This window comes from Solenopsis invicta, chromosome 16 (assembly GCF_016802725.1).
Source record: "Solenopsis invicta isolate M01_SB chromosome 16, UNIL_Sinv_3.0, whole genome shotgun sequence".
Classification (NCBI taxonomy): Eukaryota; Metazoa; Arthropoda; class Insecta; order Hymenoptera; family Formicidae; genus Solenopsis; species Solenopsis invicta.
Window position 1 is genome coordinate 10,453,622 of NC_052679.1, and position 18,521 is coordinate 10,472,142.

Sequence of the window (18,521 nt, forward strand, 5' to 3'; positions counted from 1 at the left end):
TTCTGGCAAAAATATTTTTTACAATATTTTTAAAAATCTTTTATCGAGGGAACAGTATGTAGCACAGATAGACGCAGCGCAGTCCTATTTTCCGTAATTAAAATAAAGTAGAACAACATTATGAAAATTTTCAACAATATTTTAATGTTTTAACGAAATGATATTTTGAAGAAGAAACTAAGCTCTAAAATAACGGTAAATAAAGTATTTTGACAGTACAGTATATTAGATACTATATTCTAGATACAAAAAATTTGCCATTTCTATTAGGGAGAATTCACACCTTAACAGAAAAGCAGAAAGCAAAAATGTAAAAGTCAATTAGAACTCGCGCTGGTAGTGGAGATAGATAGAAGCAGAAAAACAGAACGTACTGCTTACTATTGCGCAAGTTTTCCCTTAAGATAAACTTTGCACAATATCTGCTACATATTTGCGTCACATTGTAACTGCAGGTGTATTTTGTTTCTGTCACTTTTTTGCTATCATTTAACATCCGTAGACTTTACTCGATATCTGTTACGTTTTTTCTTCACATTACATTAATGACAAGCTATAATTAATTTATAATGTATTTTTGCTATTACATTATGCAAGCCATGCCAAAAGTAAGCTTAATACTGTCGCAGTAGATAGGAATCTGTTGCAAAATTGTGGGATAAATTTGCTGGCATTCTGCTGACATACTTCTATTTTGCTAATTGGATAATTACATATTTTATGTATTGTCCTGTTTTTCTTCAATAGAGATCAGATTTTGCGCATTTTTTATTCGAAGACTAACTGTAGGTAGACATTACATCTTGATTGGGATCTTTACTTTCCAGTTACTAGACACAAGTAATAAAACTTTTTGTATCGGACAACGTATCGAAAAAACAAAATATTCCTCAGCAAACGAAAATAAAAAGTAATCCCAAATTTGGCTCATTTCTTGGACCTCGAATTTCAAACTTTCTTTTATGCCAAATAATTCTATATAAACATTAATCCTAGAGAAATTTTAAGATAAGCATAATCGCGGTTCCGGAGATATAAAGGTTGAAAGTGATGGTTTCTCATAACACAGGGCGCCATTTTTAGACTTCTTTTCTGTTGTTTGAATGAAAGTTACCATTTCCCATTGTATTTTTGGGCGGTGAACACGAATCTGGTAAGCAAATTGCTCTATCACGTCAGATTTCTTAGAAAAGTGTCAAAAATGATCATTTCTACCTTACCATGGCGTTAAAAAGAATCTATTTATATTTATCTAAAAATCTATCTAAAAAAATGTACAACGACGTAAAAATTGTTTTTTATGGATTTTTATCCCAGATTGAAATATGACCTTAGTTTTCGTCTAACATGAAAACTTTCCGAGATAGATGGAGTTTAAGTGACACGTGATTCCGCCTTTCATGGATCAAAATGCTTTTCTACTGAGAGTTTTCTTGCCTCTCACAGATTGGGGTGATTTTTTAATGTAAATCCCCTTGCCTCTCACAGATTGAGGTGCTTTCTTAATGTAAGTTTTCTTGTCTCTCACAGATTAGTGTTGTACCCAGTATAACTACGCTAATAACTCGCATGGCAACAGAAAATTAAGATTACTATGCATACGCGCAGCAGATTCAAATTCCGCATACGCAAAAGAATCAAAAAGACGCTGATGGTTTGTCGGGCTTCCGGCCCGAAATACCATCGTGCTATGCTAGCTACTGCTGATTCGCTTTCTAGTATTCGGATTTCGGCAGGAACATGATTGGCCAAACCAAACGACAGATTTCTACATAAATGTCACGACAAAATTGGAAAGCGACGGAAGAGCGTCTAATGAACAGCTGTCTGGTGTGTTACTCGCCGTGCGTGACTTACACATCGAGCTTGTAACACAATCCGGAGATAAGAGCCGACCTATATATACCGGGCCGTCCGGGAAAAAAAAGTACGAGTAATAAGCCTCGACACTGAGCAAGTGTAACCGGGAACATTAGAAGAAAATATACATTTATACTAACGTTGGAACAGCAAGTGTTTTATCTTCGACCATCAAGCGGCCTTTCCTAAGAGTCCTAACTCCTAAGGCGCCGTAAATGATCCCGAAATATCTACCGACGTGCCTGGGGCCACCACCGGGCACAACATTGGAATGCTTTTCTAATGTGAGTCCCCTTGCTTCTCATAGATTCAGGTGTTTTTTTAATGTGAGTCTCCTTGCTTCTCACAGATTGCGTCGCCCTTAACGGCGCGAACATCACGCCTCGTGGTTGGATATTTTCAAACGCTTACCATTTAAAAACTTTTGACCCTTCAACATTTTGTTATTAACATTTTTTACTTAATTTTTCATGAGGAATACATACGTGCCGGCTGTCGCGAGCGACCAGAATCACCCGATATATACACATTTACAATTATTATAAAAATTAAAGTAATATTTTTATACATTTTTTTAAGTTTTTTCATTTATACCACCACAAATTTTACTGTAAAGAAATGATACTAAAGTAAGATTAATAAATGATATAATAAAATTAGTAACTGTTATGAAATATGTCAATTACAAAAATAAATTCAAACAAATTTTATTTTGATGTTCTTATTTTTTCATTATTGTTATTTATTAATAAATATATATATGATTGCTTTTTTGATAAATTATTAATAAAGTAAATAGTAGTTAAAAGTTTTTTTATATTTTTAATTACTTTAATTAATAAATTTAATATTTTCAAAGACTTTAAGAGACTTACAAGTACGCTTGGCGATCGGTTTTCTAAACCATTGCATCTTTTGCAGCATATTATAAAAAAAATTATAACAAATTAATTAATTACTAATGAAAGCATTAACATGTAATAAATGATTATAACATAGGATAATTTCAAATTCTAATTTGCATCCAAAACAGCACAATGCAAAATATAATAAAAAAATAGCTTCAGCATTTAACATCTTTCCGCTAGATAACACAATTTAACGATATTATTTTTTTTTAATTTCTATGTACCACTTGGGTTGGAATAGGGAAACTTCAATGATATTGCTAATGCCAATTAAGAGTTGTCAAAAACAACAGACGATTGCTTCTCACTTTCTTTGTATATCTCCCACGTTTGAAGAAAGATTGCGTTAACAATATTATAGGAATATTAAATATATATGATTCAAAGTTTAAGTATTAACACATTTATAAAAATAGGTGTAATACATTTTTTAATTAGATTAGAATGAGTTTTTGATTATTACAATAAAATGAAATGCTTTTAACATACATGTATACAGGGTGTTCATTAATGGTTATCCCCACGTATTACCGTAGGAGTTGACTTACCGACTTGCACTTGTAGTTCACTAAACGCTCTATAGATGTCAGATGCTCGGTTACAGGACCGAGTTACACGTACATACATGCAGGTGAAAATTTTTCTCAGATATTTTTTGTATTATTTTTTGGAATATCTGTGTAATTTTTATGATACGTTATAAAATCTAAAAAGTTAAAGGAATATTTTTTAAAAATTGTGAAATGAGAAATCTCAAAATATTTCAGAATTCAAATGTAAAGTTCTAAGAAAAGATGTAGACTTTTTAAGTATTTCTAACTAAGTATTTCCGAAAAATGTTCCAATTTGTATAAAAATTTTATGAGAAAAACTTTAACCAGGGAGATTTCGAGAAAAATATGATAAAACATGAAAAATTTCTCATAATTATAAAATCGTTCTGAGAAGTTATAAATTTTTTATTTTTTGTTGGAAAAAATGTAAGAAAGCATTAGACAATCTGAAGAATTTCACATAATTTCACATGCAAGCATTCTGAGAAATTATGAAATTTTTTATTTCATATTTCTTAGGAAAAGTGTGTTTCACTAAGACATGAAATATAATGTCTCCATTAAAACAATTCTATAATAAATTATGAAAAAATTTTCAGATTATCTAATATTTTTTCACACTTTTCCTAAGAAATATGAAATAAGAAATTTCATAATTTCTCAAAATGCTTGCATGTAAAATTATATAAAATTCTTCAGATTGTTTAATGTTTTCTTACATTTTTTCCAACGAGAAATAAAAAATTTATAACTTCTCAGAACGATTTCATAATTATGAAAAATTTTTTATATTTTATCACATTTTTTCGAAATCTCCCTGGTTAAAATTTGTCTCATAAAATTTTTATACGAATTGGAACATTTTTCGGAAATACTTATAATTAGAAATACTTAAAAAGTCTACATCTTCTCTTAAAACTTTTCGTAAATTTAAATTTTAAAATATTCTGAGATTTCTCATTTCACAATTTTTAAAAAATATTCCTTTAACTTTTTAAATTTTATAACGTTTCATAAAAAATTATACAGATGTTTCGAAAAATGATACAAAAAAAATCTGAGAAAAATTTTCACCAGAGGCCTGTACGTGTAACTCGGTCCTGTAATCAAGCACCTGACATCTATGGAGCGTTTAGTGAACTACAAGTGCAAGTCGGTAAGTCAACTCCTACGGTAAAACGTGGGGACAACCATTAATGAACACCCTCTATATGCTTTTCTTTCAATTCTTTTAAATGCCATTGTAATTTTTTTAATGTATGTGTACTCGATTAACTTTTAAAATTCTCGATAGATAAAGGCTCTGATGACGTAAATCAAAGGAGAGATAAAATACCAATAAGAACCGACACTGGAATTAGTGTGTAATTACAATGTATATTGATAATTAATGTTAACAAATACATAGAAACGTTTCGATCCGCAATTTGGATCATTTTCAGTACACAAAGTTAGCACGCGGAGATTGAATACATGTAACGCAAATGTAAATATTTTAGCGTCTCCAGATGCAAAAATGCCACATAACAAATACGATCTGTGTCAATGTAAGGTAAAGACTTTGAACCATCATACTAAAAATTATAAACAAGGTTTATCCGAATACCGTTATATAAAACAATGCGTACAAGGAATAAGTGAATCGAAAGGAGTATCATAAATAATGAAAGATAAAAACGTAGATTGGTTTACATGTAAATACAAGTTGTTACACGAGTAAAAGCTGCGAATAACAGTATGCGTATAATAAGATTAATTTCTGAAAACTGAGCGGTATATTGGTGCTAACACGATGTATAATAACAGAGAAAATAAAGAGTGAGAGATGGAAACATTAAGCATGGTAAACAGATCCGTATATAAGGAGTCTAAGAAATCAGTATCGGTCTATAAATTAAATGATTGCTTTTGTTTTCGTATAAACATCATTTCTGATATTAATCTTTTATTCAAAACTTTTTCCCTATTTAAAATGTCCACTCCATTCCAATCGAATTCATAAGAGTAACCGATTTTATGATCTGTGATAATCAAGTTTTGAGTTGTATTTCTGTTAATATGATTCCTGTGTTCCGTGATTCTGCCCTGTCAGAAATGTCTAGTTGATACGACGTTGAATCAACGTCGAAAATCGAATGTCGAAATTCTAGTCGATTCGATGTCGAAAATTTAACAAATATCAATGACTGTTCAACTATCGTTTCGATGTCAATTCAACGTCGAAGTAACCCGATGAAAACTAGTACGTGGAATCGACGCTTTTTTCATGTGGATCATCCAAGTGAAATCTACGTATGCAAAACAATATTTTTGTAATATTAAAAAAAATTTTTCACAAAAAACATTTCATTCTTAGGAATTTTTTTTAGGAAAATCCCAAGCGGTTACCCAAGTCGCGGTCCCAATGAACGTTGCTTAACTTCTATAATGGCTGCGGACTGATCCCTCGTAATGACCTGTGAACATTTTGCACTGATACGTGTATATAACTGGTAGATTAGGTCAATATACGTTATCGAAGAAATGAAATATGTATAATTAAAGCATATTATTTATATAAACAAATATAAAATTATAATTTTTTAAATAATTTCACAAATGCGGAATAGCATCTGGAATAACTTTTCTGTTATTTGTTTAAATTAAAATGCAATTAGAAAATATATATCAATATAATACAATAATTAAATTAAATATGAAAAGATTTTTATTAAAATAACATTTAAAAAAAATTAAAAAATATTGTTTGCTCAGTGGAATGCAGATTGAAGTTTCTCCATTTGTCGACCTATTTTGTCCATCGATAATATTTACGTTTTTCAACAGTACTGTGTTCAAGAAAGAAATATTAGACTTCAACATCAAAAGAACACAAACATAAGTTTCAAATAATTATTTAAACGTTGAATCGACCTTGAATCAACATGTTTTGATAAAAAGCGATCGATATTGCAGGAATATCGACTTTTTCATCGACTCAATCAGTTGTCAACCATATCGACGTCGAATCAACCTTGATTCAAGGTTACTGAGAGATGGTTCTGACTAGGATGGTATTTAAAAGTCTGTCGGTCTGACTCACATAGCAAGCATCGCAATCTTTGCAATTAATCTTATACACTACATTTGATTGCAAGCTGATTGAAAGTTGATCTTTTTGAACTCTGATAAATTTATTTAATTTATTTGAGCTCATGTAAGACATGCGCTCATTAGGGTCACCCTTAAATAGTCTCTTAAATTTTTCGGAAATATTGTTGATATAGGGAATAGTGATAAAAAGAAGAGAAGCTTCCTCATCAGGGTCTTGTTGTGTATTGTCATTATTGTTATTCTTTTTGTTGAATTGGTAAAACTTAGTACGTAATCTTTTTCTTAAGGTATCAAAAATAGTGTTCAGGAAATAACCGTTGGTCAATAAAATATTAATAATTTTCACGAAATTCATTTTATGAAAGGAAGGATGTGAAATTTTAGATAGGGAAAAAATTTTGAATAAAAGATTAACATCAAAAATGATTTTTATATGAAAACAGAAACAACCACTTAATTTACCAATACTGATTTCTTAAACCTCTTATATACGGATCTATTTACCGATGCTTAATGTTTCTATCTCTTACTCTTTGTTTTCTTTTGTTATTATACATCGTATCAGCATCAATATACTGAATTTTCATTAATAATTTATTTTCAGTAATAACTACACGCACGCACGCACGCACGCACGCACGCACGCACGCACGCACGCACACACACGCAGACACATACACACAGGGAGCGGTTCGGGAGGAAGTGTGTATGTACTAAACACTTAATGAGAAATTCGTTTTGCGTAGAAAGTCGAAAACCCATATAGTACAGAGAACGCGTGGGTGGGGGAGGGGCTCCCCTGATTAAAAAATCCGATAGAAAACGATAGAAAGTATCAGAAACCTGATTTAAAACAATAGAATTCTATCGTTTTGAATCAGGTTTCTGACACTTTCTATTGTTTTCTATCGATTTCTTTTTATCAGGGTCTACATCTCCCCTTGCACCCCCTTCCGTATTTTTCTTAACACAGCCTAACCCTATTTTAGTTGTGATTTGGCCAAAGATATTTGTTGCAATTTAGATTTGAAAATATGGACAAATTGTAACTAAAATACGAGTTGAGTTGGGTTAGAAAAAATACGTTGAGGGGGTGCAAGGGCAGGGACTTAGTTCCTCCCCCGCCCACGCGTTTTCTGTATGAAAATTTGAGTTTCCCAAAGTTTTTTTGGGATTTTGCAGTATTTCCGATTTTAACCGCCATTTTTAAGTTTCATATTCGTATTCAGGAGGCAAAAATATATAAGAATTGTACATTTTTATTCATTTTTTCGAGAAGCACGCTTTTCCGAAGGTTCACCAAAATGAATTATTAATTAAAATAAAATAAAACTCATTTTAAAATAGTTTTTCTATTATAACGACTAAAGTATTGAAGTTAAGTAAAATATGTATAGAATCTTATTTGTAGAGTTTTTTGTAAACTTTATTTTTTAATTAACACATTTTTTCTAAAATGAATATTTTTTGAAATAATTAGGAAAAACTGTTTTTCCTTTCTCTAAGTATATCTTAAAAACTGTACGAGAGTGCCAATTAATTTATAAGGAAAAGTTGTTTAATATCCTCGCCTCTGTAATAAAGGTCAAGATCAACATAATTGAAGCTGGGTTCCTAATAGTAAATAATTATCGAATTACTTTCTTCTCAGTAATACGTATTATGGTTTATTCTAAATTTGAAACTTTTTTTCATAATTTTATACTTACGTGTTGGCATTGATGGCGGCGGCATTGATGGTGGAGGCCCCTGCGGGTAAGGGTACGGTGGCGATGTGTTACTATGTTGATCCATTTTTCCCATTAATAATTGCTTAACTACGTTTTGGTTATTGATGTATCTAATTACAAAAAATACAAGAAGAATTGTATGAGGCGTTAAATTGTCTACTTGCACTATTCGTTTCTTGTAAAATGTAGCATTGTGTTTAGATTATATAAGTTATTACACAATAAAAAAATATTTTGTGTTTATGTTAAAACTGTACCTTGTTAAAATTGATATGTTGTATTTTTAACCCTTACACACACTAAAAAACACGTAAACACATTTTCAGGTCTCGGAAACTTTTTCAACTTTGAGATGCTATAACTCCAATCAATATTTTGCAACAATCTGTTTTTACAAATGAAAATTCACACTCTCAGAAATGTGACTGCATAATCGGCATTGCCGAAAAGTTATTTATTTTGAAGTTATAGAACTTCAAGAGAAACCATTAAGCAAAAATGAGAAATTGTTCAAAAATCCACTTTTCCTTTAAAAAAACATATCTCCACAATAAAAAACTTTTAAGGACTTTAAAATGCAACATTTTATAGTTAAAAAGTCATACTTTAAAAAAATATATGGCATTGTTATTCCTTTTAAAAAATGTAATTGTGTAACAAAGAGAACATGAGATATTTTTGGGTATCTAAAAATTCACTTTTCTAAAAAAAAGACATATCTTTGTAACAAAAAACTTTTAAGGATTTTACAATACAGCGTTTTAACGCTAAAGAGTTATAATTTTAAAAAATTATGACATTGTCATTCCTTTTAAAAAATATAATTGTATAAGGAGAATAAGAAATATTTTTTATTAACTCAAGGTGTCTGAAATTAAAAATTGATGTGTTTCATGATATATTTTGGACCAAGCGCAAAAGCCCTCTTCTCCACATGACTAATATATAGTATTCTAGCTTTAAACAAAATATATGCGAATAATATATTCCGAACGAACCTGTTCGAACGATTTTTGAAATATTCTTATATTTGTGAATAATTTTTTACTCACAAAAAGATTTCACTTACACACAATGATAGTCCCATAGACAAGGACGGTTTCTGCTGCTCTTAGGCTGAATCAAATTTGCCATCCCTTAATGACAGTGAAGCAAGAGGGAATTTTTTTATTAATTAAATAAAAAATATGTAGCAAAGTAGAAAACAGATATCTTATATACAGGGTGTCATAAAAAAAGGGTCACATATTTTGATAGCAGGTAGTATTGATCAAAACAAGAAGAAAAGGTCTAATTAACATGGATCCTAAAACTAATATCTTTAAAGATATAAGCTATTTTGTTATTTGAGCTCTTTGTCATTTTTTTATCAGTCGTGTCATCTTTAGAATGTAATGAACAAAGGAGTGGGTACAATGGGGATATCTTTTTTCTAGGTGCCTTAAAAAATAAAAAATAAACAAAGAGAGATAAAGAAACAATTTTTATTTTAATATGAAATGTAATCATTAATCTTCTATAAAAAAAAACTGAAATAAAGAAACTAAATGTATGTACATATGATAACAAAATAAAAATTCCTTTTTTTACAAAAAACAAAAACTTTTAATGCTGACTCAGTATTAGAGGAATTGCTCTATGTGATTGCCATTCACTCTTACGCATGTTTCAGCCCTACGTCTTAAAAAATCACGCACTCTTTCAAATACACCTGGTTGGTCAGAAATTTGCCGACACGCATTGAAAATGCGATCCTGCAATGTTTGAATGTCATCGACTGTTGTTGAATACACCAAGATTTTTAAGTGTCCCCATAACCAAAAATCTAAAGGGTTCAGATCCGGGGATCGAGCTGGCCAAACTACTGGACCTCCCCGATCAATCCATTGCTCATTAAATGCCTGGGTTAAGTGTCGTCGAACGATATGAAGAAAATGGGGTGGTGCACCATCATGCATGAACCACATTCGTTGCCTTTGAAGGAGAGGGATTTCCTTCAACATGATAGGCAATTCGTTCAATAAAAACTGGTGGTAAATAGCACCTGTTAATCTATTTGGTAATACGTACGCCTATAATTTTATCACTAACAATTCCTGCCCAGATGTTAATGCAAAACTGATCTCGGAATTCTTCAATCGCGTGCGGATTTTCATCCGACCAGACATGCGTATTATAGAAATTGACTATTCCATTTTTTGTGAAACCTGTCTCATCGGTAAATAAAATGTTTTCTATGAAATGTGGATTTTCAACACATTTTCGTAAAAACCATTGACAAAATGTTAATCTGGCCTGGTAATCTGGTGGTCTAAGAGCTTGCACTCGTTGGATATGATAGGGATATAATGACTGCTCATGAAGAATGGACCAGACAAGATGACGATTGATGCTTTCCGCTGCTGCTATTCTTCTTATACTTGTTCTAGGATCTTCTTCCACTCTTTTCAATATCCGTTTTTCCATGTCAGGCGTGCGAACTGAGCAAGTCCTGCCCCGATCAATTACTCGTGGTGTTAAAGATCCAATTTCTGAGAGTCGCTGGAAAAGTTTGCTGAATAATTTTTGAGAGGATACCCTGCGTGTTGGATACTTTTGAACGTAGCGGGCACGTGCTTCCCGGTTGATTCCATTGGCTAACCCATAACAAAATATCATATCTGCCATTTCTCGCGTGGAATAATAGGCTTCCATTATATTTGTTCACTGAGTAAACTGTACACTCTAACTAAAGTGTACTACGTAGTGTACTACGAGTCAGACGATTAATTTTGTACTGACAAACTCTCGTATAGCAACAATAGTAAACACTCTTTTGTTTACTAGGACTGCTCACATTCGTCAAGGCCTACGCAATGTCGTTTGACTTGTAGTATCTATTGCGAAGCAAATGTAAATATTAGGAGACACATTCTAAAGATCACACGACTAACAAGAAAACGACAAAGAGCTCAAATAACAAAATAGCTTGTATCTTTGAAGATATTAGTTTTAGGACCCATGTTAATTAGACCTTTTCTTCTTGTTTTGATCAATACTACCTGCTATCAAAATATGTGACCCTTTTTTTATGACACCCTGTATATATATATATATATATATATATATATATATATATATATATATATATACATATATATATGATTCTTTGAATAATAATAAATAACACACTACATTGATTTTTAAAATTCTTTTTTGAAATATAAAATTATCAACTTAAATCTTAAACTTAATTTAAAATAATCTTAAACTAATCTTTGAAAATCAGGAACTACATTAACAAAACAATTTTCTTGTTAAACGAAGTATATCAAAGTTTAAACAAAATGTCGCCTCGCTTTTATTTTGACAAACGAATGAATAATGTCATCAAAAAATATTCTTGACATTATTTTGAACTCAATTGACAGAAGTACCAACGCGTATTTTTTAAAAATAACATTTTATATTAAATAATTAGAAACTAAAATTAAAATAATTATAAGGTTTAAAAATTATATAACAATAAAAAAATATAATATAAAAAAAATCGCAACCGCAGGGATCGAACCTGGGATCCCAAGAGTGTCAGTCAATGTTCTAATGCCCTACGTCACGCCGCTTATTTGAAAATCGTTCTTCTGTAATGGTACTTATAAATGCTGGAAATATTTAATCGTTATTTTCTCGAGAATGCCTAAAATTTGCAACGAACGGCTTTACTACAATAAAGATGTGAGTGAATACTACATACCCATAAAATTTTATTAAAATCGGCGAGATCATTGTCGGGTCCTCCCCTTGTGAGTTCAATATCATCTAGAAAGCTTTCACAGATAGCATGTTCTCTTATTTTTGCTGAACTCAATTCTCTTAATTTGATAAGCACAATGAATCTATCATATATAATTTTATATCCAGAACACCGTTTTTCTAATTCAGTTTGTAAACTATCTAAAATTACAAGAAATGTTTCAATTCAAAAACGAACTCTGCTGCTGAACGTTTTATCAGCGTCGCCATCTCGTGATTCGTCAAGTTATAATTTTTTTTTCTTTATTCGGGATTTACATCTTTCATATTTTTACTCATTTAACAATAATTTTGCTTTGTTCTCAAATTCATCAAAGTCGTTTCTAATCCTTTGGACGAAATTAATAAGAGACTTATACATACAATTCTAAAACAATGGAAATATCAATATCTATACTTTGTAGTTTCTTACTTGATGCGTTTAATCTTAAAAGCACTTTAAAAGTACCTTAAAATACAACCATAAACGCGGTTTCCAATCGTTCTAAACGAATTCGCAATCCCTTTGCTTCACTTCTGGTTATATTTTTTTCTACTCCGTTATTTTTAATGTAGGATAAATTTTCAATAATCTCTAACCAAAATTCATTCAAACTTTGGCAAACGTTATCTCTAGTAGATCATCGTGTTATTGACAGTGTTAGTTTGATTTATATATATGATTGTGATATTTCCCACCGGGGTGTGTGGATGCCAAGAAAAAATTTAAAAGTTCCTGGAGGACATCAAAAAAATTTGTTACTTTAGTACCACAATTTGCGGCGCAAGTTTCTACGAGATTTAAAGAATGGGCCGCACATGTACTCATTTAAAGGATTTAGTTCTTTGATTCTTATCTGAAGTCCTGAATAAGCACCAGACATATTAGCAGCATTATCGTAAAACTGGCCTCAACAATTAGATATGTCAGTATCCAAATCAATAAGTGTTTTACTGACGATTTCTGCTAATTCCTGTGATTTATGTCCTGTATTTGGAAGAAACGTAATAAAATGTTCTACTAGTGAACCACATTCTTGAACATATCTTATAATAAGAGACAATTGATCAATATGTGATATATCGGGAGTCAAGTCTACTGTCACAAAATAATATTTCGCTTTTCTAATTTCCGCAAAAATAGTTTCTTGTGTCTTCTTGGCCTTTAGCTGAACTAATTCTTCATAAATCGTTGCAAATAAATAATTAGTATGCCCACTAACTGAATTACCATATCTTTTAATACGTTTGGCCAAAAAAAATCAAATTGTGAAATCAATTTCAGTGCCATAAGAAAGTTTCCATTTTTGGGTGATCCAAACTTTCCTTCGTGACCTCTCAATGGAAGTGCACGAGAAGAAAGTGACCTCACAACAGCTACTAGTTTTTTTAACAGTTTTCTGCAATAAGATATTGCTTCATTTAATTGCTTTATCAACGTTTTATCAACTTGTTCTATTTTGTTTCCTCTTATTTTTAAATCGAATAGAGGAGAAAAGGGTATTATGGCTACTGTCGACAATATGACTACCCCTATTATTTTCGTTATTAGGTGACATATTCTAACAATTGCTCATGGAGTTATTCGTTTAGTAGCCGTTTTTTGGTGATGCCAATATGCTTATAAATAATGACTAACAACTGTTATAACGCATTTTTACTTTTGAGCACTTCTAAACTTTGTCGAGGTACACTTTTAACCTTTAATTATATACACTTTCTCATTATTTTTGTGTTGTGACATTTATAAATTTTGATGATCTACTCAATCTAATATCAAAAATATTTATAGAATATTTTGTTAAATATTTATAAAATATTTAAGTAATTATTATAAATATTTTGTAAATCTTTTATAAATATTTTGTCTGAAGAACATGTAAAATGTATTAAATTTAAAAAATTTTTTTACTGTGGAAATTCACACGAAGATATTTGCTATATACGTAACGTGTACTTAATTTTATAACTTCACATTTTTATTATATTTTTAAATATTTAATTTTAATATATGAGATTGTAATATTACTATAATAACGACGTTAATAACAGAAATCAGAACAAAAATAGATCAAATAATAAATTCGCAAGTGGAGCAAGCTTTTAGTTGAATGACGTAATTGTCATACTATCGGATAAATATGGATTTATATAGAAAAATTGTTACGATAACTAGTACAGATAAATAGAGAACAAAAAGCGTATTCAAATAACCTTGTAACAATTTTACAACGTTATATCTGTTGATTTCTTATCCATTAATAAAACAATGTATAAAGCGGTAAACAAGATTCAGAACAATTAGCCTAATAAGCTAAAATGTTGGTATGCTGACAGTCTTTTTATCAACAAATTCAAATAAAAATTGTGGTATTTACAGATTTGTGTCAAATATATTCTCATGAGGCTTGTGTCCTATCAGCAAAGTCTGTCAACATAATGTATTTACTAATAAAAATCGAGCAATTTATTATATAAGGATCTTAAGGCTCTACAATACCAGTTAAACGTTATTAAAATTTAAAAATTTTTTAATTGCAGATTTCTTAGATTTATCCCAAGCAGAACAGGAAGTCATCGATATCAAAGTAACGATGTCAAAGTGACTGCAAAAATAATCATGAAAAGTCACTTTTCGATCAATCACAATTCACTTTGATGTCATTTTGACATTATTATAACTCCTTGTTTTGCTTGGGATATTTTTGTTTTCTTAAAGATGTTTAGGCTATACAATACAAAATAAAAATTATTAACATTTAAAAACTGAAGATTTCTCTAGGTTTATTCTTTTTTTTCTTAATCAATAACAAAAAGTTTTGGTCACAAATGTCCGAATTTTAATTCTGAAACTAGTTGCAAATAAGAAAATAATGAAAAATTTGATTTATAATGATTTTTGCAGCAGAAATAATCACTATTTTGTTTGAAATAACTTTTAAACGAGTAATTGGATTTAAATAAATTTTTGCACAAGTATTTATTAGAGTTTTATTAGTATGTATAAAAATTTGGATTTAATTGGTAATGCTAATTTGACCTCCATCAAATTTGCAAATAAGTATTGTAAAACGCGATTATATACAGGGTGTCTTATAAGTGGTAACTCTCTTTTATGTTGTAAACTAATAGAGATAGACCCAACAACAATAATATCAATTTATACGGTTTGAATTAAACTCTATTGTGAATACAATGTGGTCATTAAAGAAATTATCTAAGCTAAAAAACGAAAAGACACGCATAACATTTGCATTATAAAATTTTTTTAGATATTGTAAAAGTTACAGCGTTCTTTCTAATGAGTACAATGATGTATAATATATTAAAATTATTTTACAAATTATACCAATTATACAAATTGTTTTAAAATCTTACAGGCGAATACTACCTCGTTAGTTTCGGCCCTGCGGTGTGACTAACTTCCGACTCCCGTTTTATAACAGTCAACGTGTTACGGCCGGCCGCACGCGCTTTGCATAACCGTAACCATAACACGTAACATAAAAATTTGCCAATCATAGTTGAAAATGATCTTAGTCTTTTAACAATTCTCGACTATAAGTGACAAATTTTTACGGTACATATTACGGTTACGGTTACACAAAGCGGCCGACCTACATGTCAATCGCCAAAGTGGTTCAATTGTCAAAAATTATCCATACGCCAGGATTGAAACAGAAAAGATAGTATTCACCCACAAAATTTTAAATTAAATTGACATAATTTGTATAATTTGTAAAATAATCTTGCTATATTGAAAGTTACTGTACTTATTAAAAAGAACGTTACAACTTTTATCATGTAGAAATATTCACTTCATCATGCAAAAGTTATGCATGTTTTGTTGCAAAGCATGCATTGTTTTTTTAACATAGACAATTTCTTTAAGTGACCACTGTACTCAAAATAGAGTTTAGTTTAAACCGTATAATTTGATATTATTTTTAATTAATCTTTTTCTTTGAGATAAAAGAAAGTGGCTATTTATACGTGAGTGCGTGCATGCGTGCGTGCGTGCGTACGTTCGTACGTGCGTGCATGCGTGCGCGCGTGTGTGTTTGCGTGTGTGTATTGTATAATATATTTATTTTACCGATGTATGTGTAAGTGCAGAAAGAGAGAGAGGAAGAGAGAGAGACAGAGAAATGAGAAAGAAAAGAGAGAGAGAAAAAGAGATGCTTATCGGCATTCGCGGAAAGTAATATAATATTTTTTACGATAACTAATCATAATCTTTATATCTTTTTTTGATGGAAAATTTTTAATTTGATTTCTGCGAAACGTAAATGAAGAAATATAAAGTATATTGATCACGATTCATTTATTTTTAACTTTTTAACTATTATAAGTGAGTATATAATTATACACAATTTTTCTCACACATTAACGAATGGACCGTTGTGAGTAAACTTTGCCAAAGTGACAAATTTTTAGAAACATTTTTTTTTTTTTTTTTAGTATCGAAAAATACGAGTATTTAAAAAATATGAAAACATTGAACAAAGTTTTATATGAAGAAGAATATATTGAATTTGACACAAAAGATTTCTTAAAACAATGTTTCGAGAAAATTAGGTTTTTAAATGATGAATTTTGTAAAATTTTATGAATACTTGATGTAAAAATTAGGGTAATAAAATATGTAAATAATAATAATTTTAGCGATTTCTAATATAATAATGTTAATGTTATTCCTGAAAAAAATGTACCTATAGATGACATCACATCTTATAAAAGGATATTCAAAATATAATCCACAGAAACAAAACAGGTTTATGTGATATTGATTTTTCTGATGTTTTATTATTATTTAATTGTAACTAATAAAATAACATTAATATTTAATATTGCATTTGTTGTTATCACTGTTATTACATTTCAATCTTGTTTAAAAAATTATTTCCTTTTTTATAACTTTGTCAAACTTAATTTAATTAGGGTTATATGGTATCATATCTCACAAAACATTAACAAAAAATATAAAAATTTCATAGATTGTTATTACATTTAGTCAGGAAGAAATAATAAGTCGAATCGACATCAAATCGATATCACTTTGACGGTTGAAATAAAATCAAAGATATTCACATCGATATTAAAATGTTTGAATTTCGATGCTATTTGGATGTTAATATCGACATCAAATTGATATCAATTTGACATCAATTCCATTATTTCTTGGGAGTCGTTTAACAGATTGAAAGGATGAAAAAATCGTATCAAAAGTTAAAACATTAAAAAAAAAATACATTAGTAGATGTTATAGGCGGGTTCTAACTCAATTTGGGATGGGGAAAAGAGGAAATATGTGACATCACACACCTCCCCCGTGACGTCACACACTTCCTCTTTCCCCCACCCCGATTTGAGTTAAAACTCACCTATAACATCTATTTACATTTTATTTAAAAATATAATATACATCCAATAATATTGAGTTGGCAACTAAGCGATTGCAGATTTTATCAATAGAGATGGTCTTGGCACATTCTTTTGTTTTGTCAACGTGTTTAAAGCACTTAACCTATATTGTTTTCTTGTTGTTTGGACTTTCACCTTTAATTTAGTAAAAAACATTTTATCGATTAGTTATTTAGTTTTGTTTTTATCATAATTTAAAAATCAGCGAAAAATTACCAGAACAAAATTTGGCAAACCAATTTTGACACTGCCTTTCTTTCAAGACTTTATTTCTATATACGACACATAACTTCTTGTGTGCTTGCGATGCGTTCTTGCCTTTTCGGAAATAATACAATAAAATATATCTGAAATGCGTGTCTTATTTTTCCATTTTTGAATTGGGATAAAAACGAAATTAAATAACTAATCGATAAAATTTTTTTACTAAATTAAAGACGAAAGTCCAAACAACAAAAAAACAATATAAGTTAGATGCTTTGAACACGTTGACAAAACAAAAGAATATGCTAAGACCACCTATTGACAAAATCCGCAATCACTTAGTTGCCAACCCAATAGTTAAACCTATAATACTTTAATATAGCCTATAATACTTTAATATTCCTGAACTCAAACCAGTAATATGTATAATACTTCGCAAATTGCACATAAAATAAAACAAACTACTATTAATATAATACTTTACAAATTGCACATAAAATAAAACAAACTATCATTAATATAATACTTTGCAAATTGTACATAATTTATAAATTATTAAAAATTATACAGTTTTTGAATATGCGTGTGAATCTTAAACAAACAAGTAAAGATTAACGATCTAAATACTAAAAAATAGAATGAAGAATATTTTATCCAGATTATCTTATGTAAGAAGGCTTTCCTTTCAAGATTATGAAATTTTTTTAAACTTACGTCACAATGTGAAGAAAATATTCTCAGAGAAAATTATGTTGTAATTTTGTTTTTTTTTTGCTTGCGTTTTGTTTCTATCTTTTTTAAAACACTAACTTCGAAAATAACACTGATTTTTCTCCGAGGCAATTTCAATGGAAAACAAATATCGGAATTAAGAATTTGTTTCGAATACTCTTCCTACGTTAATTTTGATAACTTTGATTTTTTGTTAGTAACAATATCCTTTATAATTTTGCAAAATAAATATAATGAATATTTTA

General features: G+C 29.9%; 1 protein-coding gene across 1 annotated transcript in view; it reads right to left on the bottom strand.

Moving 5' to 3' along the window:
• The window catches only part of LOC105200998 (lipopolysaccharide-induced tumor necrosis factor-alpha factor homolog), a 32,016-nt gene that overhangs the window by 7,312 nt on the left and 6,183 nt on the right, over positions 1-18,521 (bottom strand). The window contains exon 2 of the mRNA XM_011168816.3: positions 8,125-8,255. Coding sequence (XP_011167118.1) covers positions 8,125-8,218 — 94 coding nt within the window. The 5' untranslated portion in view covers positions 8,219-8,255. The remainder of the gene's footprint in view (positions 1-8,124; positions 8,256-18,521) is intronic.